This window comes from Heterodontus francisci, chromosome 33 (genome assembly GCF_036365525.1).
Source record: "Heterodontus francisci isolate sHetFra1 chromosome 33, sHetFra1.hap1, whole genome shotgun sequence".
NCBI classification, from domain to species: domain Eukaryota; kingdom Metazoa; phylum Chordata; class Chondrichthyes; order Heterodontiformes; family Heterodontidae; genus Heterodontus; species Heterodontus francisci.
The window spans coordinates 38408744-38435923 of record NC_090403.1 but is presented as its reverse complement, the minus strand read 5'-3'; the positions used below and the strand labels follow the sequence as shown (position 1 = coordinate 38435923).

Below are 27180 nucleotides of genomic sequence, written 5' to 3'. Positions count from 1 at the left end.
ACGACATAAAGATCAACAACAACGACTCTGCAATCTCCTCCCTGGCTTCCCAGAGAATCCTCGGATAAATCCCATCTGGTCCAGGGGACTTATCTATTTTCACTCTTTCCAAAATTGCTAACACCTCCTCCTTGTGAATCTCAATCCCATCTAGCCTAGTAGGCTGTATCTCAGTAATCTCCTCGGCAACATTTTCTTTCTCCACTGTAAATACTGACGAAAAATATTCATTTAACGCTTCCCCTATCTCCTCCGATTCCGCACACAACTTCCCACTACTATCCTTGATTGGCCCTGTTCTAACTCTTATCATTCTTTTATTCCTGATATACCTATAGAAAGCCTTAGGGTTTTCTTTGATCCTATCCGCCAATGACTTCTCGTGTCCTCTCCTTGCTCTTCTTAGCCCTCCCTTTAGATCCTTCCTGACTAGCTTGTAACTCTCAAGCGCCCTAACTGAGCCTTCACGTCTCATCCTAACATAAGCCGCCCTCTTCCTCTTGACAAGCGCTTCAACTTCTTGAGTAAACCACGGCTCCCTCGCTCGACAACTTCCTCCCTGCCTGACAGGTACATACTTATCAAGGACACGCATTAGCTGCTCCTTGAATAAGCTCCACATTTCGTTTGTGCCCATCCCCTGCAGTTTCCTTCCCCATCCTACACATCCTAAATCTTGCCTAATCGCGTCATAATTTCCTTTCCCCCAGCTATAATTCTTGCCCTGCGGTATATACCTGTCCCTGCCCATCGCTAAGGTAAACCTAACCGAATTGTGATCACTATCGCCAAAGTGCTCACCTACATCTAAATCGAACACCTGGCCGGGTTCATTACCCAGTACCAAATCCAATGTGGCATCGCCCCTGGTTGGCCTGTCCACATACTGTGTCAGAAAACCCTCCTGCACACACTGGACAAAAACAGACCCATCTAAAGTACTCGAACTATAGTATTTCCAGTCAATATTTGGAAAGTTAAAGTCCCCCATAACCACTACCCTGTTACTCTCGCTCCTGTCGAGAATCATCTTCGCTATCCTTTCCTCTACATCTCTGGAACTATTCGGAGGTCTATAGAAAACTCCCAACAGGGTGACCTCTCCTCTCCTGTTTCTAACCTCGGCCCATACTACCTCAGTAGACGAGTCCTCAAACGTCCTTTCTGCCGCTGTAATACTTTCCTTGATTAACAATGCCACACCCCCCTCCTCTTTTACCCTCTTCTCTGTTCTTACTGAAACATCTAAATCCCGGAACCTGCAACATCCATTCCTGCCCCTGCTCTACCCATGTCTCTGAAATGGCCACAACATCAGGTTCCCAGGTACCAACCCATGCTGCAAGCTCACCCACCTTATTCCGGATGCTCCTGGCGTTGAAGTAGACACACTTTAAACCAAGTTCTTGCTTGCCAGTGCCCTCTTGCGTCCCTGTAACCTTATCCCCTACCTCACTACTCTCAACAGCCTGTACACTGGAACTACAATTTAGGTTCCCATTCCCCTGCTGATTTAGTTTAAACCCCCCCGAAGAGCACTAACAAATCTCCCCCCCAGGATATTGGTACCCCTCTGGTTCAGGTGAAGACCATCCTGATTGTAGAGGTCCCACCTACCCCAGAAAGAGCCCCAATTATCCAGGAAACCAAAACCCTCCCCCCTACACCATCCCTGCAGCCACGTGTTCAACTCCTCTCTCTCCCTATTCCTCTCTTCGCTAGCACATGGCACGGGCAACAACCCAGAGATAACAACTCTGGTTGTTCTCGCTCTAAGCTTCCACCCTAGCTCCCTGAATTTCTGCCTTTGAAAGCATGCGGTGGTGATCCCATTAGACCTAATGACTCTGCACAAAAAACTTTGCGGAAGTGGTAGCAGAATTAATGATCAGCAACTGTTGGTCCCTCAGGCGGTCCAAAATGAGATTTTATTTGGGTGACAGGAAAGTGAAGTATTCTGCCTTAAACAGCAGGGGATGAGCATCAGCAATAATACAGAAGGAACATCACAGACCTGTCTATGTGACTGAAGGTCCTCCAGGGTACTGTGGCAGGACTGAATGTGGCTCCCCAAGCTCTCCCATTAAACAGGTTGTACTCATTCAAAATTGGGTGAGCAGCATTGTCTCACAATTTGATTTCTTATTATCTTGAGAGGATCCAGGTTGATATAATTCTGCCTCACAGCTGCATTTCAGAAAAACAAGACATGTTACAAAAACTAAATGTAAAAATGAATTTGTAAGAACATTTGCAGGCATTTTATTTTTCTTTGCTTTTTAAAAAAAAATCAAAATCCTGTGCCAGAGGCAGAGAGCTTTATTCAACTAGGCTCATTTTGGGTGCAGAAGATTGATTTTTTTTTGTAAATATATATAATTTGTAATTATTCTTGGAAAAAAAACCTGGATTTTGTTTTTTCCCCTCTAGATTACCACAGATCACATCAAGATTATCTTCAGGGTATCCATTAGCAGTTATCAATTGTCAATCCTTATCAATTGTCTGAGATTCCTGCCCTAGATTATTGGAGATCTGTTGCATCTTCATCAGATAATCCTTGAAATGAAATTTTCATTATGTTCCATGACTGCTAGCAAAGTTGTGTAAAACACAACATACTAGAAATATGTGGAGATTTCTTTTTGGCTGTACTTCAAATGTGTTTGGGGGCCAAACATTTTGCCAATTACACATTTGACAATTCAGAGAGCTTAGTTATATTTGACCTGTCCAGCTACATATTTAAGCTATAGCCCTTGTCTTCCACAAGCTAAGATCCTTTGCTTTCATTCCTTTAAATAAATCAATCAACCAACAGGAGTTATGACAACATCTAGGGAACTAATAAACTAATAATATGCCAGTGCAAAATGTTCATATTCATCAGATGATTTTGCTTTGCAATCACGGCAAACGTCTCCATCCTCAGGAATTGCTTAGATCCCAGTGCCCATTGGATGATACCCAGCAAGGGAACCTTGCCAATTCATAATATTGTTTGAGCTGCTGTTGTTGAGGCTGAGATATTGGAAAGAAGACATAATGAGCTGTTATCCTGACCAATGCAATGCTGACATAACTCGTGTATTTGAACATGGAGGACTGGTAGATTCTAGATAAATTGCCAGTGTGGTGAAACAAAATATGGCAGGTGCCAGAATGTGAAGGCAAAATTTTCAGAAAATTATACTCTTGGCTAAAGGATACTCCAGATCCTCTTGAAGCTGCCTGGTGGAGCTAACTATTCATCGTGACAATATATGCATAAGGCTTGAGTCTTCAGAAATGCTATCTGATGGAGATAAATCCGAGCCTCAGTATACAATTTTCATGTTTCTAGAATGGGAACTTTGACAATCATTATTACAAACATGCTACTATTTTCCAGTTCTACTTTAAAAATAATTCAGAAGGGCTGAATCCAGGTGTGGATATTTTCATGCAGGTATATGATTTATTGACCAAGGTCCTGAAGTACCACATGGCAAAGCAGATGCAACAAATTTGTGACAAAGCAATTACATTTTATTCCCCCTTCCAAGAAGCATTGGAAAAAAGAAGTCAGCTATAATCACACAAACTAGATTTTTTATTGAAATCCTCAATTATTACATATATGGATGACATCATTAAAGAAAGATAGTTTGATAATGTCCATTACTAATAATGCTCCACACTACCCTAATAATCGTTTCCAGGGACTGATCATGAATTTTCTGTAATTTCAAGGTTGGAAAGGGATCTGAGAAGCAATTCAAGAATAAGACTATCAAAAAATGAGGGGAAAAGGGCATGTAAGAGGAAGTAGAATAGATAGCTTCAGTTGAAGAGTCAGTACCAGCACAAGTATGATAGGCTCAATGGCCTCATTTTGTGCTGTAAATTATATCACACAGGATCAGAATTAAAGTACCTAGAAAGTACAATAATGTGATTTCCAATTTATGGAGTAAAGTAATTTGCCAATTTTTTGACCAGTAAAGGTTTCCCAGTCACAGTGGCATCCCCAGCTGGCTTAGGATCACTATGTCACAGATACTCCATTACTAAAATAAAACCTTGAAAAAGTTGTGAGTGCTGGCAAAAGATTTCAGTCTCCAGACTGCGATGTGCATAGAACATAGAACATAGAACATAGAACAGTACAGCACAGTACAGGCCCTTCGGCCCACGATGTTGTGCCGAACCTTTAACCTACTCTAAGATCAAACTAACTACCTACCCTTCATTCTACTATCATCCATGTACCTATCTAAGAGTCGCTTAAATGCCCCTAATGTATCTGCTTCCACTACCACCGCTGGCAGCGCATTCCACGCACCCACCACTCTCTGTGTAAAGAACCTACCTCTGACATCTCCCCGAAACCTTCCTCCAATCACCTTAAAATTATGCCCCCTGGTGATAGCCCTTTCCACCCTGGGAAAAAGTCTCTGGCTATCCACTCTATCTATGCCTCTCATCATCTTGTACCCCTCCATCAAGTCACCTCTCATCCTTCTTCGCTCCAATAGATTTCCAGAAGGCATTTGATAAGATACCACATCAAAGGTTATTGCAGAAAATAAAAGCTCATGGTGTAGGGGTAACATATTGGCATGGATAGAAGATTGGTTAGCTAAGAGAAAACAGAGAGTAGGCATAAATGGGTCATTTTCAGTTTGGCAAGATGTAACGAGTGGTGTGCCACAGGGATCTGTGCTGGGGTCTCACCTTTTTACAAGTTATATAAATGACTTTGATGAAGGGACTGAAGGTATGGTTGCTAAATTTGTTGATGACACAAAGATAGGTAGGAAAGTAGCTTGTGAAGAGGACATAAAGGGGCTACAAAGGGATATAGATAGGTTGGGTGAGTGGGCAAAGACCTGGCAAATGAAGTATAATGTGGGAAAGTGGGAAATTGTCCACTTTGGCAGGAAGAATAAAAAAGAAGCATATTATCTAAATGGTGAGATATTGCAGAGCTCTGAGATGCAGAGGGATCTGGGAGTCCTAGTGCATGAATCACAAAAGGTTAGTACGCAGGTCCAGCAAGTAATTAGGAAAGCTAATAGAATGTTATCGTTTATCATGAGGGGAATTGAATACAAAAGTAGGGAGATTATGCATCTATGAATTAATCTTGTAACACATCAGTGTTGTAAATAAAAAGACAGAAAATCATTTGCTTGCATTTTGGATCATAATGAAATAGTTTCTAATAAAGATCAAGGACTATTGAGAGCAATGGATTCAAGGATTGTTTTCCATGGACTATTTCCTGGTTGTATACTCTATGCCAGAGAAGGAAGATGGAGCTTTAAGGAATGGTGTAGAAAGGGACCCACCCATAATCATACATGCAGTCCAAGGAATATACAGGGTAGGGTTAGGGTTACAGCAAGTTTCAGTCATCATACCTTAAAATGTTTTTAGTTATGACTATCATGATATAGAATAAGATATCATATGAAACAATGGGGGTTTTGGAGACTTTTCACAGTATATTAAAATGTAATAGCCAGTCAAATGGCCAACTAAGTTCATAAAATGAATTTTAATTTTTATCTATAATTGAAAGTTTGTGCAGTGATATAGTCTTTAAAAGATTTGATCTAAAGCAGCTGAACTTTGACACCCAATACTTCCAAGTGCAAAGGGTGGGAATCCTCTTTTGGAAAGCATTATGGTGTAATGGATACATGTATAAATCAGATGGAAGGTATGTAGTTTAAAAGTGCTTCTGGGTCATGTTTATGGCTCAATTATTCCCCCTGTTTTCATGGCTCCCGTGTCTGATCTGATTCAACATGAGGAGTGAACACGAATATACTCGGGACTGGAGTTTGCCAGTATTAGATACATTGCCATTAAATTCACCAGATTTGACCGCAATTTTTGAAAGGAAAGTCATTTGTGGGATGTGGGCATTGTTGGGAAGGGAAATATTTATTGCCCATCTCTAAATGCCCTGGAGAAGGTGGTGGTGAGCCACCTCCTTAAATTGCTACAGTCAGTGTGGTGTATGTACACCCACAGTGCTGTTAGGAAGGGAGTTCCAAAATTTTGACCCAGTGACAGTGAAGGAACGTCGATAAATTTCGAGGAGTTCTTCGATGTGGTGGTGTTCCCAAGTGCCTGCTTGCCTTGTCCTCTAGGTGGTAGACATTGCATCTCGTAGATGGTACACACTGCTGCCACTGTGCGCTGGTGGAGGGAGTTAATATTTAAGGCGCTGGATGGGATGTCAATCAAGCGGGCTGCCTGGATGGTGTTGAGCTTCTCAAGTGTTGTTGGAGCTGCACTCATCCAAGCAAGTGGAGATTATTCCATCACATTTCTGACTTGTGCCTTATAGGTTGTAGAACTGCTCTGAGGAGTCAGGAGGTGAATCACTCACTGCAGAATACCCAGCTTCTGACCTGCTCTTGAAGTCACAGTATTTATGTGGCTAGTACAGATAATTTCAGGTCAATGGTGACCCCCCCCCCCCCCCAGGATGTTGATGGTGGGGGAATCAGCTATGGCAATGTCATTGAACATCAAGGGAAGATGGTTAGATTCTCTCTTGTTGGAGTTGGTCATTGTCTGGCATTAGCGTGGCATTAACGTTACTTGCCATTTTTCAGCCCAAGCCTGAGTGTCGTCCAGGTCTTGCTGCATGCAACTGCTGCAGTGTCTGAGGAGTCATGAATGGTACTGAACACTGCAATCTTCATCGAACGTCCCCACTTCTGACCTTATGATGAAGGGAGGTCATTGATGAAGCAGCTGAAGATGACTGGGCCTAGGACACTATCCTGAGGAACTCTTACAGCGATGCCCTGGGGCTGAGATGATTGGCCTTCAGCTTTCTTTGTGCTCGGTATGACTCCATGCAGTGGAGAGTTTCCGCCCAATTCCCATTGATATAAATTTTGCTCAGGCTCCTTGATGCCACATCCAGTCAAATACTGTCTTGATGTCAAGGGCAGTCACTCTCACCTCATCTCTGGAATTCAGCTTTTGTACATGTTTGGATCAGAGCTGTAATGAGGTCTGGAACCAAGTGGTCTAGGTGGAACCCAAACTGAGCATCAGTGAGCAGATTATTGGTGAGTAAATATCATTTGATAGCATTGTCATCAACCCTTTCCATCACTTAACTGATGATTGAGACTGATGCAGTGGTCATTGGCCAGATTGGATTTGTTCTGGTTTTGTGGACAGAAAATACATAGGCAATTTTCCATATTGTTGGGTAGCTGCCAGTGTTGTAGCTGGAATAGCTTAGCTGGAGGTGCAGCTAGTTCTGGTGTACAAGTCTTCAGCACTGTAGTCAAGATGTTGCTTGGCCAATAGCCTTTGCTGCATCCAGTATGCCCAGTTGTTTCTTGATGTCATGTGGAGTTAATTGAATTGGCTGAAGACTAACTTGTGAGATGTGGGGCGGTGGGGGGGTACCTCAGGAGTAGGTTGAGATGGATCACTCACTCGACATGTCTGGCTGAAGATGGTTGCAAACACCACACAGCCTTGTCTTTCACACTCATCCTAGGCTCCACCATCATTGAGGATCGAAATGTTCATGGAGCCTCCACCGCTCATTAGTTGTTTAATTGTCCATCACCATTCATGGCTGGATGTGGCAGGACCGCAGAACTTTATTCTGATCTGTTGGTGTGGGATCATTTAGCTCTGTCTGTAGCACAATGCTTCAACTGTTTAGCATGCATGTAATCCTGTGTTGTAGCTTCACTCGGTTCTTTGGTATGCCTTGTATTTCTCCTGACATGATCTTCAACACTCCTGATTGTCATCCAGCCAGGGACCAACTCTGGTTCAATGGTAGAGTAAGGGATATGCCAGGCCATGAGGTTACAGATTGTGGTAGAATACGATGCTACTGCTGCTAATAGCCCATAGAGCCTTATGAATGCCTAGTTTTGAGCTGCTAGTTCTGCTCTGGATCTATCCATTTAGCACAGTAATAGTGCCACACAACACGATGGAGGGTGTCCTCAATGTGAAGATGGGACTTCATCTCCACAAGGACTTGTGCAGTGGTTGATCCTATCACTACTGTCATGGACAGATGCATCTGCAACAGGTGGATTGGTGAAAACAAGATCAAGTAGGTTTTTCCCTCTTGTTAGTTCTCTCACCACCTGCCAGAGGCCCAGTCTAACAGTCCTTCAGGACTCAACCAGCTCAGTCAGTAGTGGTGACACTGATCCATTCTTGGTGATGGATACTGGAATCCCCCACTGAGAGTACATTCTGTGCCATTACTGCCCTCAATGCTTCTTCTAAGTGGTGTTCAACATGGAGGAGTACTGAGTCATCAGCTGAGGGAGGGCAGTAGGAGGTAATCAGCAGCAAGTTTCCTTGCCCATGTTTGACCTGATGATATGAGACTTACTGGTGTCCGAAGTCAATGTGGACTGGGCTGGGTGTGTCTTTGAATCAGTGCTAGGTCAATGCCAGGTAATCCAAATAGTTTTATTATTATTATAGAGGTTTCGTGCAACTAAGTTGGTTGCTTGGCCATTTCAGAGGGCAGTGAAAAGTCAACCACAGGCTTTGGATATGGAGTCAGATATAGGCCAGGCCAGGTAAGTACAACAGATTTCCTTCCCTAAAGGACACCAATGAACCAGATGAGTTTTTACGGCAATCCAGTACTTACATGGTCACCATTATTGATTTTAATTCCAGATTTATTTAAATAACAGAATTGACATTCCCCAGATGCTGTATTGGGATCTGAACTCATGTTGCAGGATCATTATTCCAGGCCTCTGCATTACTACTCCAGTATCATAAGCACCATGCTACTGTTCTAGTGTAAGATTCCTGTTCCTGGAACTAAGGTAAACAACAGATTTACAGCACTTAAGGAACCCTAGTGGAGAGCAACTTGATCTGGAGTTTATAATTTACTTGGTGACTTTCAGTAATTATTGTAGGATTAATATGATCCTTGCTTCACTTTCCATACTGTTGGCATTAGTAAGCATATACATTTACAACATAATCTCACATCATGCCCTGTGACTGTAACAGAAAAACTGACCCTCAATCTCCATAACCCTTAGGGGTGTATTTTCCTCTACTAGAAAATTTTAAAATTCACTCGAGTGTAAAGTCATGATGCACTCTTCATAGTGTCATGCTAAGCCCCCACCTGCCAAGAATGGGGCACATTAATTTTGTCATGAACATTGATTTTAACCTGTTACTGGAATGAAGAAAGGACTTGTTAAACAGATCAGCTGTGGCTGGAAATGACATTTGCATAATAACAGACGGTGATTGGAAGGACAAAGGACCATTCCCTGACATATTCAACCCATGATGGACCTTCTTCACCAGGTATTGTGTGTAAGAGCAGCATTCCAGAGACTGTTAAGGTGATACAATCCAAGACGTAGTCAGACCAGTTAGTCACATGACTAACCTGCTTGGCAACCTGGGGTTTTCTGAATTGTACAAACAGTTTGAACTGAGAGTGTCTGTTTGCTCCTGGACTGAGAAGATTTCTCCTGTCTGCTCCCAACTCTTTCTCACAAGGCTCTGAATCCACTGAAGACACATGAACCCCAAGAGAGAAAAGTCTCCTACAGCGAACAAGGTTTAAGAAGAATACTGGGCCCCAACGAAAAGCAAGATCTACCTACAATCAAGGACTCTACAGTGAGCTTGAAGAACCGTAACAAAATCTTTTCTGATATTGCCTCTAACTTTTCCACTTTATTTTATCTTCTGCTCTTTTCTTTCTCTATTTGCATGCGTGTATCGCATATGCATGCTAGCATGGGGGCGCCGTATATCTGTAGGTGTTAACCGAATTAGAGTTTAAGTTTAAATTTAATAAATTTCAACTTTTCTTCTTTAAACCTAAGAATGCCTGTTTGTGTTGGTTTTTTTGCCTGATGTGTGTGTTTAAAATTAAACCGTTACGGCAAGACCAGGTGAAGGCTGAGAGGGACCCCTAGACACCTTGCTCACCTAGTAGTAACAATAGTCACAACTATTAAACGTATAGGGAAAATTATAAACCCTAAATTTGGTATTGTGATGAAAATCTGCTATGAGACCCTCTTATTCAAAAGGTGTCAGCCTTAGTTCAGAGGTAACACTCTTGCCTCTGAATCAGAAAATTGTGGGTTCAAGTCACACTCCAGAGACCTGAGCACATAATCTAGTCTGACATTTCAGTGTAAGAGTGAGGGAATGCTGCACTGTCAGAGGCGCCACCATTCGAATGTGGTGTTCAACAGAGGCCTCGTCCACCGTCTTGCATAATGCAAAACATCCTGTGGGTACTATTCGAAGATGATCAGGGGAGTTCTCCCCAGTGTCCTGGCCAAGATTTATCCCTCAACCAATATCACCAAATACCGATTACCTGGTCATTATCTCATTGTTGTTGTGGGATCTTGATGTGTACAAATTGGTTGCCGCACTTCCCTACAACAGTGACTACACTTCAAAAATACTTTATTGGCTTTAAATCATATTCAGATGTCCTGAAGTTATGATAGGTGCTAAATAAATGAAAGTTCTTTCTTCAAAGAATGTCTTTGTCAAAAATGGCAAGGTTTAAGATGAATCTGGTTATTTTGTTGTTGCGTATGTCCACTGAGGGAGTCCGAGCTTAAATTAAGTTGATTAGAATCAACTATTAGGTCAAAGTTGTTTTCCTGATCTAAAAGCTATGAATGACTAACAACCATAACATTTTATTTGAATGCCTCTTGTTTTACTGTATTGTAAAGTTAAGAGCTTTTGGTATTAGTATAGGTATTGGAGAAGATATCTTTTTTTAAAGCTCTGGTTAGGTTTATAAAACTTTGCTTATATTCTTCAAATAATTTGTCTGTTAACATAGTGTTAATGTCTTCATATATTTCTGTAATATGCATTATAAACTCCTACCCAAAAGAAAAAATGATAAATCAGATACTTTAACATAATGAAGCATTTACCAATAGAATTAATGATATTTTGAGACAGAAAGAATATTTTCCAGCAATTTTAACTCCATCATTCATTATTATTGGAAATAAATAAGAGATAAAGTTTTGCACAAGATTCTATCTAATAAATCAGAAATAACTGTGAGAAAGCTCTACTGCATTATGAAAATTAGATTTTCAAGAACTCAATAGAAAGACAGTCATAGCAAAACTACATTACAGTGAATGCAATTGAGGGGATGAAACTGCAGGAAATTTACTTTAAAAATGGAGTGTACTGTGTCAAGGTAATTTTAGAACAGCAATTTTTATTATTTGGTAGCTTACAATTTCCTGTTTGAATTTCTCCAAATCAGGTTTCCACCCCTGCCAAATGGCCCTTAGCAAAGTCACAAATGACATCCTCTGTGATTGCAACCATGGTGCATTAACCCTCCTCAATATCTCTGGAAACTTAGGCATGGTTGGTCACACCATCCATCTTCAACTCCTCTTCTCCACTGTCCCACTCACTGGAATGGTCCTCCCTTGGTTCAGCTCTTACCTAGCGATCATAGCCACAGAAGATCAGCAATGACTTATTTTGTCACCCCAGAAACATTACCTTCAAAGACCCCCAAGGATCTATCCTGGGCCCTCTACTCTTACTCATCTATATGTTGCCCATTGGTGATATCATCCAAACACATGGTGTCAGCTTTGACATTAATGTTGACAACACCAAGGTTTACTGCTCAACCCCTCAAATGCCTCTGTTTTGATAGATTACTTGTTCGATATCCAATCTTGGATGAACTGCAATTTCCTCCAGTTAAACATTGGGCAGACTAAAGCCATCATTTTCAGCCACCACTACTCTGCACCCTTTCCACTCATTCCATTGTTTCCTCTATTGTCTTAGGTTGAACCAGACTATCTGGAACTTCAGCGTCTCACTTGAACACAAAGTGAGCTTCAGCCTGTTTATCCTCTTCACCCACTTCCACTCATGACATTGCCAGCCTCTACCCATCTCCTGCTCAATCCCTCATCCATGTCTTTTTCACCGCCAGACTTGATTATTCCAATGCTCCCCGATCCAATCTCCTAACCTTCATTCCCAAAAAACTTCATCTCATCCAAACCTCTGTTGCTCATATCCTGTCCACACCAAACCATGATCACCCAGCAAACCCTGCCCTACATTGGCTGTCTGTCAGCTCCAAATTATATTCCGTCATGATCTTACCCCTCTATTTCTATAATTTCCTTTAGCCCTACACCCACTCATTCTCTCTTCCAACCCCCACAGACTCATTAGAATTCAAGTTTCTCCTACCCTAGCCTATTGGACATTTCCGCTGTCATCGACCCATGAGTGGTTGCTGTACCTTAAGCCCCATGCATGGTAATTCCTTCCCTAAACTCCTCTACTTCTCCATCTCCCTCTCCTCCTTTAAGATTCTCCTTAAAACTCACTTCTTTGACCACCTTTTGATCACCCCTCTTCATACCTTTCTTTGGCACGGAGTCCATTTTTTCCCCCCGATGATGTCTCTGTGAAGCGCCTTGGGATGTTTTTCTATTCAAGATGTTAAACAAATGCAAGTTATGTTTGTTATTTCGATCGAAATTAAGTTTATTAAACTAACGTGTATTCAGAGAATTTTAGCACGTGAATAACAAGGCACTATGATCAGCTTTTTGCATCTGCTGCTTCTCAAATGTTGCTGGCACTAACAATTACACATATGCAATTAATTTTCTAATTTAAGCCCTAATAGTTTCATGTTCAGGCATGATACCTTAGAGATAACCATCACTACGGTCAAACGATGTGGTGTAACCTATTGAAGAGTAGCAAATCATGCAAATAATTCCTTACACCAGGAAATTCCTGTTTTCAGTTGTAAAAGAGAACACTGAAATACCTTAGTCCAAAAATAAAAAAAACTCCTGGCATTAGGATTTCACGGCTAGACACGAACTCAGTTCCACCAACAAGCAATCCTTTGAACCCACCTACAAATTTAGTAAGAGCAATTCTCAAAATATGATTGCAGGAAAGCCATTTGAACAGCAAATTGCTATATCTTACCTTACAGTTTCTTGCTTTCCAGAATGTAAAATAAGACTCTTCTAAAGCTTCTATTTCTCCATCAATTGTCCTGTTTTCAGATTGGCATCATTCAATATGCATGGCATCAGAGACAGACTGTGACTTCATCAATAATGACATCACTAAGCTGCCTGAAGCAACAGCCTCTTATTCATTAACCTGCTGAGTATGCTGGGAAATTTAAAATGTCTGCCTCCATTATTTGAATTTGTTTTCCAATTTGGGAACACAATTATTTAAAGTTGATTTGTCAATGGAAAACCAATATTTTAGATACAAACCAAATATGGTAGACCTGTCAAACATCACCCATTTGGAGCATGGCTTGGTTTAAATTGTTTTAATGAATATTTCTTTCAAGAAGAAACACAACTCAATATATTTAAATTGCTCTGAAATCAGAAATAATAAATTTCCACTGATTCTAATATTGACAGATTTCCAATCATGTAAACTTAGCATCCTGAAACCAACCACAGGGGCTTCATGATAATTACATTTTGTCGATTATAATAAGACATACTCGGCGTGTTAATGACACCTATAAGGATTCATCATGAAACTCAGATTGATAATATATTTTCTATCGGATTGATGAATTGGGCTGATCATTAAAAGCTACATTAAAGGTATCTCCCATTTCACAGAGACCCTATTGTTTTACTCATTCATGGGATGCGGACGTCGCTGGCTAGGCCATTTGCCCATCCCTAGTTGCCCTTGAGAAGGTGGTGGTGAGCTGCCTTCTTGAACCACTGCAGTCCATGTGGTGTATGTCCGTAGTGCGTTCCAGGATTTTGACCCAGTGACAGTGAAGGAACAGCAATATAGTTCCAAGTCAGTATGCAGTGTGGCTTGGTGAGGAACTTGCAGGTGGTGGTGTTAAAGCCATAGAAAAGTTACAGCACAGTAAGAGGCCATCGTGTCTGCACTGGCCGTAAAAAAACTAGCCGCCCATTCTAATCCCACCTTCCAGCACCTGGTCCGTAGCCTTGCAGGTTACAGCACTTCAGGTGCAGGTCCAGGTACCTTTTAAATGAGTTGAAGGTTTCTGCCTGCACCACCGATCTGGGCAGTGAATTCCAGACACCCACCATCCTCTGGGTGAAATGTTTTTCCTCATGTCCCCTCTAATCTGTCTACCAATCACCTTAAATCCGTGCCCCCTGGTAACTGACCTCTCCGCTAGGGGAAACAGGTCCTTCCTGTCTACTCTATCTCGGCCCCTCATAATTTTGTACACCTCAATTAAGTCACCCCTCAGCCTCCTCTGTTCTAAGAAATACAACCCTAGCCTATCCAATCTTTCCTCATAGATGCAATTTTCAAACCCTGGCAACATTCTTGTAAATCTCCTCTGTACTTTCTCCAAAGCAATTATGTCCTTCCTGTAATGTGGTGACCAGAACTGTACGCAGTACTCCAGCAGTTCCCATGCACCTGCTGCCCTTGTTCTAGGTGCTAAAGGTCACAGGTTTGGAATGTGCTTTCGAGGGGGTGTTGGTGAGTTAGTGCAGTGCATATTGTAGATAGTCCAGTGTGCCTTTGCTGGATAGAGTGAATGTTTAAGGTGGTGGATGGGTATCAACCAAGCAGGCCACTTTGTCCTGGATAATATGGTGCTTTTTGAGTGATGAAGCTGCACTCATCCTGGCAAGTGAAGAGAATTCCATCACACTCTTGACTTGTGCCTTGTAGATGGTGGATGAGTTTTGGGGAATCAGATGAGATACTTGCCAAAGAATTCCCAGTCTCTGAACTTCTCTTGTAGCCACAGTATTTATTTGGCTGGTCCAGTTAAGTTTCTGGTCAATGGTGATGCCAGAATGTTGATGGTGGGTGATTCTGCAAATGTAAAGGCAAGATGGCTCGATTCTCTCTTTTTGGAGATGGTCATTGCCTGGCACTTGTGTGGTGTGAATGTTGCTTATCACTTATCAGCCCAAGGCTGAACATTGTCCGGGCCTTGCTGCACGCTGGCGTGGACTACTTAATTATCGGAGGAGTTGTAAATGGAAATGAACACTGCAATTATCAGTGAATATCCCCATTCCTGACCTTATGATGGAGGGGAGACCATTGATGAAACAGCTCGGCCTAGGACACTGCCCTGAAGAACTCCTGCAGCGATGTCCTGGGGCTCAGAGTGGCCTTCAACAACCACAACCATCTTCCATTGTGCTCGGTATGAATGCCGCATGTGGAGAGTTCCCCTCCCCCGCCCCCTCCAATTCCCATTGAATTGTACTCGGGCTCCTCGATGCCATACTCGGTCAAATGCTGCCTTGATGTCGAGGGCAGTCACTCTCACCTCACCTCTAGAATTCAGCTCTTTTGTCTGTAACCATTAACAGAAACACATTCATGATAAATAATTGCTCTGCATAAATTCACCTCCTGTATGTTTTATTGGAAAAGCCTTTGGAATCTTGAAAACTGCAGTTATGTGGCATGTTCGATTCCAAGAATTACTTGTATAAAACCATCACTGACTTAGCTTTAGCTGCATACATTTTAAATGAAAACAATAGAGAATTATTTAATTGGCATGCAGCCCAAGAGTATTCCCTCATGTTATGCTGAGTGATGAAATGATTAGTTGTTTTTTCAACAAAGTATACATGCTAATACTGAATAGATTTTTTTTTGCAAACTTGTGTGATCGCAACATAAGAAACATAATCCCGGGCAACATACACAAACGCATCTTTTAGCAGGATTTTCTGGATAGTAATCCAGACTAGGAATCTTTGCTGATTTTCCTCTTTCTAGTCCAAGGGGCTCTGAGGCCTATTGCGGCACCCCTACCAAAACGACTGCTGGCATCAGATAACTCCTTTCTCTTCTGCAGGTGTTGTTTCTTTAATAATGTCCTTTCAATGTGCATCAGCGCCCTCTAGTACCTGATCTGAATGTCATTGTTCATGGACAAGTCCTTAAAATGAATACAATGAATATCAGCAGGCCATTTTTATCATGGACAGCATCAAAATTGAGCCCAATCATGTCCTCAGTGATATCCACACACAAGCATTTTCCACAGTGGTTTCTAAATGGTGATCAGGTGTTGGAACCCTATCTGTTTTTTTTTGTTGAGTAAACCAGGGACCAATTTTAGTGTCTATGCTGCTGTCCATCAGAAATCAGCTAATTTAGTACAACCTGCAATCTTCAGCTAAGCTATTAAATCATTTCTGTTTGCTTTGCTTAATAAACAACCGAGAAAATCCGTTCTTGTTTGTGGACTCAGTACCATGCATACTAGTCAACTGGATTAAGAAGAAATATTTACAAAGCATCTGATCAAACATCTCAAAGTACCTCAATTGCAGTAAATTAAATAAATTGATCAAGTTATATGGTAGAACTATCACTTCAGAAATGATTACAAATTATATCTAAGATAATAAAACACTGTGCAAACCCAATGGGCTGGATTTTGTCCCCGGGTGGGAGAGAGGGATGTCCCAAAGCTGAGCTGGCCTGCTCTTGCTCCTAATTCATATGTTCGTATGCAAAGCCAGGGCAATGTTGCTTCAACCATTTTTGAAGGCACCAATAGAATTCAATGGCAATCAGGCAGCTAACTGCCCTCAGGGCTTCTGCCCCTTTAAGGACAAAGGTCCCGCCTCCACTCTACAGCAGCCAGAGGGCGAAGTAGCTACTGCTGGGACTGCAGCAGGCCCAGACCAGCCAGCATGGAGGTGACCCCAGAATTAGTGTTTGTGGGGCTCGCCGGTGCCAGGCAGGCAGGTCCCGATGAGGGAGGTGGGGGTTGGTTGTGAGGGCAGGGATGGATGGGGGTTTCAGTGGGGGGTGGCCCTTGCTTCCGTGGTGGTGGGGGGGGGGGGGGGGGGGGACCCTCCGTGGGCCACAGGCTGCCTGATAAGGGGGGGCCCTGAGCTCGCAGGGATGCTGTCAGCATTGACGAACTTGGCAGAGGGTCCCCCCGGCCCTGCCAGTGGTAAAATACCGGATGCAGCGAGAAGAGGCCCTGAAATGACTCTTAATTGGCCACTTTAAAGCCACAATTGGCCTCTGGCAGGAAGGCAGTCCTCTTCCTTCTCTGTCCCTGGTAAAATTCCATGGCGTTGGGAATACGACTGGCGCTCCCACCCCACCTTCCCTCACCATTTCACACCCCCACCCCCCACCGCATGTCCCTAGAGGACTGGTAAAATCCACCCCAATAAAACATGAGACAGGAAAGAAAATTATTTAAAAAGTGCATTGAAATTATCCTGGAGTGCATTTATTTTAAAGAATGATGGGTGTTATTGCTAAAGAGAGACCATTTCGTTGGCCTCAGTCTACCCCATGTGAGTACCCTTTCTGAAAGCTGGTTGTGCGCAAATTGACTGCCACATTTCCTACATTACAACAGTGACTACACTTCAAACATAGTTCATTGACTGTAAAGTCCTTTGGGACGTCCTGAGGTCATGAAAGGTGCAATATAAACGTAAGTTTTTTCTTTCTCTTCAACATCAAAAGATCCGTCTGTACTGTTAATCATTTACAATATCATGACTAGAGCAGCACAAGGGTTGTTTGTTCTTATTTATTTCATGTTTATTCCAAGAACACAAAGGTTGCTGCAGCTGCTTAACATTTTGTATCAATCTAAAGAATCTGGACAGAATACCAGCAGAGAAACGTCACACATGCGAAATGCTCTCCCAGAGTGTAATTGCTCAAGTATAAAGAAGTTAACTATCATTTTGCAAACCAAAGTTTCTGGAGCATACACTAGGCCTATTAGTACCCCAGTATGTTTTTCTGAGACTTTGTGTTTCCAGTAACAAGCGTCAATTTTGTGAGGCATCTGTCCTTGTTATAATCGTCTCCAGCTGCACTGTTGTTACACCCATCGTTAATACATTTTTTTTTATAAATGAATATTTGGAAGCAGTATGCTGTCAGTGGTTAAGATTACTGCCAGCAGTGCTGGTATTGGATCCTCCATTTTGATTCTACCCAGGACAGGCTGAATTGTCATATCATTTATACAGGGTTGCTATGCACTTTTATCATTTCTAGTCTGTGCAGACTTTAAGCTCTCTTCAAGGAAGGTCTACAGTCAGAAAAAGTTGTTAAAGTAACCTTTTAGCATGCACAGTTAGAGGAACTTGCATTTTTACCACACCTTTCATGTCCTCAGGATGTCCTGAAATGCCTTGCAATGTATGAGTTATTTTGGAATTGCAATCACCATCGTGTGTGTAAATATGGCAGCCGATTGGCATACAGCTCCCACAACAGTAAATGAATGACCAGATAAACTGATTTTGGTGTATGCTGAGGGAGGACATTTAATAAGACAGCCATATTCCCTATTCTTCCTTGAATAATGCCTCTACTTCATTTAAAAGCTCGCCACTGAAAGCTTCCTTTCTTCCTGTTCTTTGTTCCAAAATGCATTACTACATATTTTACTAACTGCATTTGGCACTAATCTGTCCATCCTAATGGAACATTCATTGTCCTCCTATAATCTTTCATAGCCTTTGGCAGAATTTGTCATATACCCAAATTGGTGTCATCAATAATTGTGTACATTACCTCGATTCCCAAGACCAGATCATTTATATATTTAGTAAATAAGATCTTGTGCACAATAGAAGTATAAAAAAAAAACCATACCAAGTTAGGTCTAAGTTGACATGACTTTCTTAACGTCTCAGTGCCTCTCGTTGTTTATTCCTCTGGACAGCAACATAGCTTGGCAGGGATACGAAATTGTATTGAGCTCACTGTATATTCTGGGAAGCTGTGTTAGAAAATTTATTGATGGGAAAGTTCATTTGCAGATCTTAATTAACAGCATACTTGCTGCGCAAGTAATTTATTGCTATGTCTATCGACTGTTATAAGGATATTAGTACCACAGGGAAAATACTTTCAAAGTAAAACCCTTCTTGCAAATTTTACAGTCAAGATCAATTTACCTGGCGAACAGAAATATTTATATAAGTGCAGTTTAAGAGGCAACTGGTTTGAGGAATCAATTTGTTCTTCGGATTGGTATCCTGGAATGAAATAGGATGACAGCCTCCAGGTTTACAGGTCAGCTGCTCGCTAAGCCTCCCCCATCCCAAATGTCAGGTTTCCAACTGGAAACAGTTCCGAAGAAGGGTCACTGACCCGAAACGTTAACTCTGCTTCTCTTTCCACAGATGCTGCCAGACCTGCTGAGTGATTCCAGCATTTCTTGTTTTTGTTCCAACTGGTTGCTGGGTTTAAACTTCTCACGGGTAGGAGATAGTTTACAATATAGACTCCAACAGTAGCATCCAATTCACAAAAGAAGCCATATATACCTCAGCCAAAGTATTAAACTGCCATAATGACTTATTCAATGACAGCTCCATAAATATTATTTACCTAATATTAATCTATCAATAAGCTTACAAATTGAGCAACCAAGTAAGAAGAGGTAGTCACAATTTTCAGCTTTTTCTCCCGCCAATTATTAAGGCCCTGATTTCTGCTGCAGTATGGTGCCACTGATACTGCCAGTTTGGTACTGCTGTGAACTGGTGATTGTTCATATTTGGGAGTGCAGTTCATCACAGTGGGACCCTCTCTTTCCAACATCTACATATACCTTTCCAATAGGGTCACTGGGCTGCAACTGGAAGTGGGAACCATGGACAATTCTTTCCCCTGTTTAGTCCAGGGGTGCTGAAGTAGCCTTATTGCTGCCCACTGCAGTCTGGGGATTAAGAGTTTGACCATCTTGTCTGTGGGCTGAAGAGTTTATCAACATGTTTATAACAGTTTGACAACACCACAAATTACTTCGGAGTATTCCAGAGCCACTACCATTGTGGAAGCCTTTTTGTTTAGCAAACAGGAGATTTTTCTCCACCATTGTTCCATGATTTCGTTTGTCAGCATGTTAAACTTTCCTGAATATTTTACATTCTAAAAATAAATACATTAGATGATTGGAGATACCAACACATTTTGCCAGAAACAAATTAATTTATTTACACAAACACAAATGTTATAACATGATACAAAATACTGGACTCCAAACAATACAGAAAGGGAAGATGGAGTGAAAGAGGGAGAAGGAAATCTTAGATTTACATTAGTTTGAATGTGACAAAAATTATAAACAACTGCTACGACACAATACTGTTAATAAATCACTATACACACACTTAGCACTTCACCTAAATACAGACATTTAACTTATTGACAATTCTATTAGTGACACTGGGTGGTGTCAATGGATACAAAAACAATAAAAATGTGGTTTAAATGCAAATTTAACAATTTTTGTAGTTATACATTTGAAAATAAATTCAAATAGATTGTTGCCAACACAGCAAGGAAATGATTATAGACAGACTGTTTCACCACATCAATACACCCATCCTCCAGTAGATTCTAGATAAAGGCTTTTTACCTCATGGGGACAAGTATATATCAAGGCAGAATAAAATCAACAGGAAAAAAATGTTCCATAGTCAATTATGGTTACCAAGACTGTATTGTGAAAAGGTTACAGCAACACAGTACTATTTAATAACACAAGCCATATCTGCTCTCTGCTGTAATACAGTGTAATACAAGCTGTCATCAAAACTTGCTTCTTGGTTCCTCCAACAGAGATGTCGATTATAATTGTAAATTTGATCAAACTATACCCTCATGGATAATCTAGCATAAGGAGTTTTTGCGAAGCAACTTTTGCACCTGTAGAGAATCCTAAAGGGAAATAATAACTGTAAGTCTCCCAATTAGAATGCTTATATGAATAAGGTAATTAATTAGAATGGCCTTTCAGTTTCCCATTTTTTAAATTTGGAATTTGATTCTTCTGTTGAAGGTGTTTGATGGAACCAAAAATATTATGAAGCAAGTCCATCTATCACTAAAATCTACAGGATTGGCCCTGGAAGAAACATTTTCCAGACACTAGGCACACATTGGAAAATCAATATTTGTACAGGAAATCCAGTTTCACTGTTTAAAACACATTACTTTCTCCATCTTACAGCTGAGCAGTCATGCTATATTCATCTTTAAACTGCATTTAAAACAATGTAACATCACAATTTTTTGTACAAACATTAAGATTTGAACAAATAATTTAAACAACCTCCCATCTTCACCCCAATCTTGCACATTTATAAGGTCACCATGAAATCACCATTTCATTTCAAATCACACTAACTTTAGCTAATGAAATCGCTCCTTTCATCTTGAAAGCTAATATGTTAATGCTGCAGCATTCTCATGGTCAGAAAAGCCCATCCAGTGGACCCCAAAATCAAAGCAACTTCTTGTTAAAACTTTCCATCACTTCATAAATAAAGGAATGAAAACAGGATTCAACTAAAACTAAAACAGAGGAATGTACGCACAACTGTTAAAACTGGAATCTTCAATTGCATTCCAGCTCAGACTTTAACATTACTATATCCACCCAAAGTCATTATTGAAAAAGTTATAGTATTTATCCACCCAAACAGCAGCAAATCTATGAATTTAAACAATATATTCTATATATACAATATTTATATTGTATGTCTTTAAGCCAGAAATGTAAAATATATTTTGTTTACTAAAATACATCGATACCAAGCTGCTTGCGTGAAAAAAAAAACACCATTTTACAAAATTCACGCCAATGTTGCAGATGGCAAGTAAAGCTTCATTTACTGTTGTGAAATGCATGTACTGCACTTGCATTACCTTCTTCAGCCAACCCAAGTACGGCAGCAAATCTTTAGTTAACCTGTATTGAGAGGCCCAGCCTTTCACTTCAAACATTTGCAGATTCACTGAATCAATCTTATAGCTGTCTGTCTACTGTTTACAACTCCTACCGTGTACAACACAGGTCCAGTCTGTCATTCAAGGTCTCTTTGATGTTATTTTCTATTTATGTGAATATTGGTTTAACAGCAGGACGAAGTCCACAAACATTCATTCAGTCATGGTGTTTCTCACCTATTTCTCATCTAGCAACACAACTTTTTTTCTACTGGTGAATCTATGAAATCTATCTCTCTATAACCTCTACATTATTAAATATTTAAGTTTTTGCAAACTAATTTGTGAATCTCCTTCATTTTATAATCAGGGCCTGCAACTTGGTTTCTTAATCAACTATTTTACCAGGTTTTGGATTATCTGCCAAGACAGTAAAAACTTTTGACCTTTTAAACACAATCAACATTCTTTAAAATTTACTGTGTAATGAAACAGTGAAATCCCCCCCAATTCTCTGTCCAACTATTGCAATCACTTGCTTACTGAGCTGTTCTCTGTAAGCCTTTAAAAAACATGAATCTGTACAATTCATACTGCATAACACATCAGTCACACAAAAATTATCAGGGTTATCAATTTGCTTCCATCTGGGCGTTATATTTAATGCCACAATTTAACAACCATTGTACCCGCACTGTTAAAAGCCTGCTGACTTAGTTTGCTTTCTAGTTTTAGAAAAGCATCAAGATAAAACATACATAATCACTAATGGCCTTCTTGATTGAAATTATATGGACTGAATTCTACCAATTATGAGTTAGGTGCTCAAATTAAACACTACTCTTTGTGAAAATGGTTAAAAGAATCTCTTAGAAATTCAGCTGAAAATATTCCAAAGTTAGACCTGCAGTCCAAAAAACTCAGTCTGGTTCTCCTTGCCAGGTGAACCTCAATACAAAAAGCAAACAGCAGACCACCTTACCCAGCAGTAACCGCAATCCCCTTAAACAGTTAAAAAAAAAGACAAAAATAACAATTTTCAGAATATATAAACAATAAAATTGTATGAAAATTATATTGAGTTAACCTCTCTTTTTAAATTTAAAGCTTTTAAGGTAACAAAGGAACCAAAATTAGGCTTCTTCAAACAGCAACCAGAAAACCTCAAAGGATGTACACAACAATATTACAAGACTATTTACACAACAAAACAAAAACAAAACTCATCAAGATAACAATTGGTCATCAGCAAATACACAAATAAAGTTTAAGAAATATTACAAAAAAGAAATAAATAAATCAAACCAAATATTTATACAGAGAGGGGTATTGTTCATCATTGTGATTAAAAGTAGCTGAAGATTTTTCAATTGGGTGATCATGTCATTGTTGACTATGTTCCAAAAACCAACAGCAGTATTTCACTGATGTAAATTAAGGCATTTAAAAATGAAGTTGTGAGTTTCAACCACTATTTTTTTTAAAGGCACAAATTTCCTTTCAATTCTCCTGATAAAATTATTCTGCTGCTTCCTCTCCATCCCTTTTTCTTTCCTGCTTTTCAATATCCTCTAGGAAGCAGACTTATCAACTCTCATAAGCATTTCAAACGCTAACATTTTACCACTGCACTTAGGCTAGGGATCTGAAATCAAAGCCTTAAGTGTTTTGTAACCTTTAGAACAGTATTCTCTCTTAAGGGAGAACAGATGAACTTTGAAGAAATACAAAGCTTTAAACTCTTCCAATTTCAGGTCTTCAAATACAGACAGATTGGCTAGTGAATCTAGCTTGAAGACTAGATGTTTTTCACAACAGTTCAAGTTCAATACAATAACACTGTCAGAGGCAGACAATGGACACTGTATGTCTGATAGACTTTAAAGGAGGTTACAAGAAAGATTCACACAGGTGACAGTTATATGACCACTGGCACTTTACATTGCCGGCTCTTCTTCCATTGGCTCATCCCCTTGCCTAAGAAAAAGAAAAGGAACATGTACAAAAAGTCTTCATAGATCTTACAGTACAAGAGATCAGAAATAGAAAACTATAAAGTTTCAGACCACTTTAAATACTAAGTTTTCTTTATCGATTTTGAGAGTTCTTTAATTTCAGTTTATTTAAAAAAAATATCCCTGGAAATTTTGCATGTTTATTTTAAGCAATTCAGCTGACTAGTGGAGGAATTGAGTATTTTCTGGGTGAAAATCAGGAAAAAATTCAAAACTAAAAATAAACTCAACACATGCATATTCACTTACTCTTTTCTGTTAGCTAAAATGTAGGGTTTAAATTTATTTAGGCTACATATATAAATATTGTTCTATGACTAACAAAAGAAGGAAGACCACAAATCAGACATTTACTCTATGGGGAGTTAAAAAGTTTGATACAACAAAATTTGATGACAGTCAGAAATAGAGATTTCGGGAATTATATGGCCAGAAAAATTGTTCCATTTTAGGTGAAAATAGGTAAATTTATTAGAAGAAAATCTATTCCTGATATTCAAAACTTTTTTTGCACTAGAATTGTTCAGTTATCCAAAAATAAACAAATTGGGAATGTAATGCTAAAAACAGAATGACCAGATTTCAATTAAGTAATTTTGATTTATGAGGTGTAAATTGTATTTTAACCAAGAATTAATTTAAAAAATTGAAAATGAAGATTATACAGATATATCATGGCCAGGGACTGAATACATTCAAATGAGTTCTTATACTAATAAAGGCTAATTTAGGGCTACTGTGGAAAATAATCCAATGGCCTCACCTAGATTAAACAAACTTAAGCTTCACTGCCCATGTGTTATGAGGTCAGGACTACTAGTTATTTGAACATGGTATGCCATCTGGAACCATCAAGTATTCTATTCATACAATGAAATCAATGCTGAGCAATGCCAGCAGATATTAAACTGTACAGAAATCAATCCATCTGAAGTAAGTTCTGACAGGTACTGAAACCTAAATGTATGGTTTCCCCCCTACGAAGTAGCCTTAATTCTTTTTAAAAAAGGAAGGCTCCTGTGATAGCTCAGGAAGGTAATTCAGTGAGTAGCTGAGCCATACAGACTAGCAAGGTCCCAGGTTTGACCCCAGTCTGCTATATGATCTCAGCAGGAGTGGCAATAGAGTTTCTACAAATTGGCTGCAGTGTTTCTGGATCAGGGAATGGAAAAATAAGGTGTGATTCCTGTTCTTGATTGCTGTTCTGTGGCCAGTTTTATAAAATGCATGTCAGCAGACATTGAATGAAGATAGATTAGGCTCGGCTGCAATGATCCCATGATCAAATAGAGTGCGACGATGGGTAGGTAATTGCCTACTGATGAACTAAAGCACAGTGAAAAATTAATGTCTCGATGTGAGGAGAGTAGAGAAAAAAAAATGACAAAGTGACTATCGACATTTCTGTAAATTAGATCACTGTTGTGAACAGTATGGGGGTTAAAGGTGAAAATCTTGTAAAATTTGTCAATTATTAATCGGTGCATCTTTGAGTAAGTCAGGTTCTAGATAAAGCTCAATTCCAAATGACAATCTGGTCACAAATCTAAAGCAGTATCCAAATCCATACAGGACTGCATGTGGCAAAAACACGTCTCACAAATCCTTTTCTCCATTGTCAAAACTGCACTGACAGAGGTCGCTGAAGCACTCAAAACACCGTTTGAAGAGAATGCAGAATGTTGTTAATGAAGTGAACGAATGATGAACATGGTTTGCCACAGATCTATCTCCAGGTTTGCTGGTGACGCTGCCACTTGCCAATGGCTTTTGACTTAAAATGCTCTCGTATTTACAAAGCACATTTTTCACAGGACACCAGCCATTTACTTCAGCTGCTGCCAGGAAGCCAGGGAGCAGAAGGCAGTAATACTGCCAGTGGGAACACAGATTTATACATTTATGCCATGCTGGGAGGAGCCCTGGTATTTAAATGACTAAGGGCTACAGGCCATAATCACAGCCATAGTGATCTAGAGCACCATACCATTTAAAGTGCTGGTAAACAGAAGACAAAATCTCCTTAGACCTGATTCAGTCACTATTAGTACTTATATGAAAGGAGAAAAACTGGGTGATGGGTTGACAGGTATCATTTGCTGAGTCCTACCAACTAACACCAAGAACAAATGGCATTGGTAAAAACAGATTAAACTCAAATAAAATGAATTTAGTAGCACCTTTTCCACCAATGACAGGAATAATCAGGCATACTGTTTTCTAAAAGCAACCATGCTAATTACTTAGCATTACTATTAAAAATAAAAACAAGTCTGATGGCAAATTACCTGGTCTCTGGTTCAGAATTGCACTGCTCAGTGTCTACTGACAGAGAGGCTAATGCTGTAACAGTTTCTGCTTCTTCTTTTTCATGCTTTTGGGCCTCTAGCAGTGAGTAGCCTACTGTGGAAGCAGAGCGCTTCACCAAACTCCAGTGTTTGCCTGAAAGTCAAATCATAATGGCTTGGAATATTTGTCAAATGCTAAACTTTAATGGAATGTAAACTAAGAACTATAACCAATATATTGTGCAAATAACTCAATGCTGTAAAAAGATATAAAATATGACAACTGTGTACCATGCAGCAATTATACAACAACCATCTTTCTCTAGTCAAGGTAGAGAAGGCAATTAAGGGCAAGACTACAATCATTTCAGGTCACAGCTGAGCCTGATCATATTCTCACCCAACCTCCATGCGTGCACACTCTCCAGCAAGTGTGACTCACCTCTCTAACCCAATCACAGGGGTGTTAAGGCGGAGGCCAACTAACTAATCAGCAGAGACTACCTGGTCTATAGGTCTCACTTTGCTTCACAAAGCCTTCATTCTCAAATTGAGCTAGGACTGCACAGTGCTATCACTGCTACTCTGGAGGAACGCAGGACCATTTTATAGTCAGATGAATATGTTCACCTAGTTTCAGCACAAATACAGCTCTATTCACTGTTGCTAAGGCAGCAATGCAAGTAAAACACAGATTATACTGGAGACAACTGCTTTAAATGGAAGCAGTTTGACACATGACAATGTGCTTGCTCTGTTTACATTTCAGGATAGATTTCAGAGCACTGATGGCAACACAGCAACAACTGCGAGTGCACCTTTGAGACTGTTAAGCAACTGCAAACGTGCAAGCCCCACTAATTTTGTAGCTTCCAATATTCTCTGAGATTAATGGTCTGCTGAGGTCAGTAATGCAAAAATTCATACGTCGTTACAAGTGGTTGTTTATGTATGCTTCTAGTGGCTTAGGTATGGGGAGAACACACCACTTGAGGTGGTACTCTGCACTGCGGGAAGCATAATCATTGGTTAATTTACATTACAACACTGCCACCCAAGTCAGGGCTGCAGCTGTTTGCAGCGTTGTAATATAAAGGCAACAT

General features: G+C 40.2%; 1 protein-coding gene across 11 annotated transcripts in view; it reads right to left on the bottom strand.

Annotated features, from left to right (window-relative positions):
- hdac5 (histone deacetylase 5) overlaps nucleotides 1-27180 on the bottom strand; it is a 384161-nt gene that overhangs the window by 8241 nt on the left and 348740 nt on the right. For 9 of the 11 annotated variants that reach the window (XM_068013317.1, XM_068013316.1, XM_068013319.1 and 6 more), the window contains 2 exons: nucleotides 26078-26231; nucleotides 20012-23751 (listed from right to left, as the gene is read on the bottom strand). In XM_068013317.1, the coding sequence (XP_067869418.1) occupies nucleotides 23712-23751; nucleotides 26078-26231 (194 nt within the window). In that variant the 3' untranslated portion in view covers nucleotides 20012-23711. Of the gene's footprint in view, nucleotides 1-2014; nucleotides 2188-12439; nucleotides 12508-20011; nucleotides 23752-26077; nucleotides 26232-27180 lie in introns of those variants that run through there. The other 2 variants (XR_010969069.1, XR_010969070.1) reach the window with 2 other exon arrangements.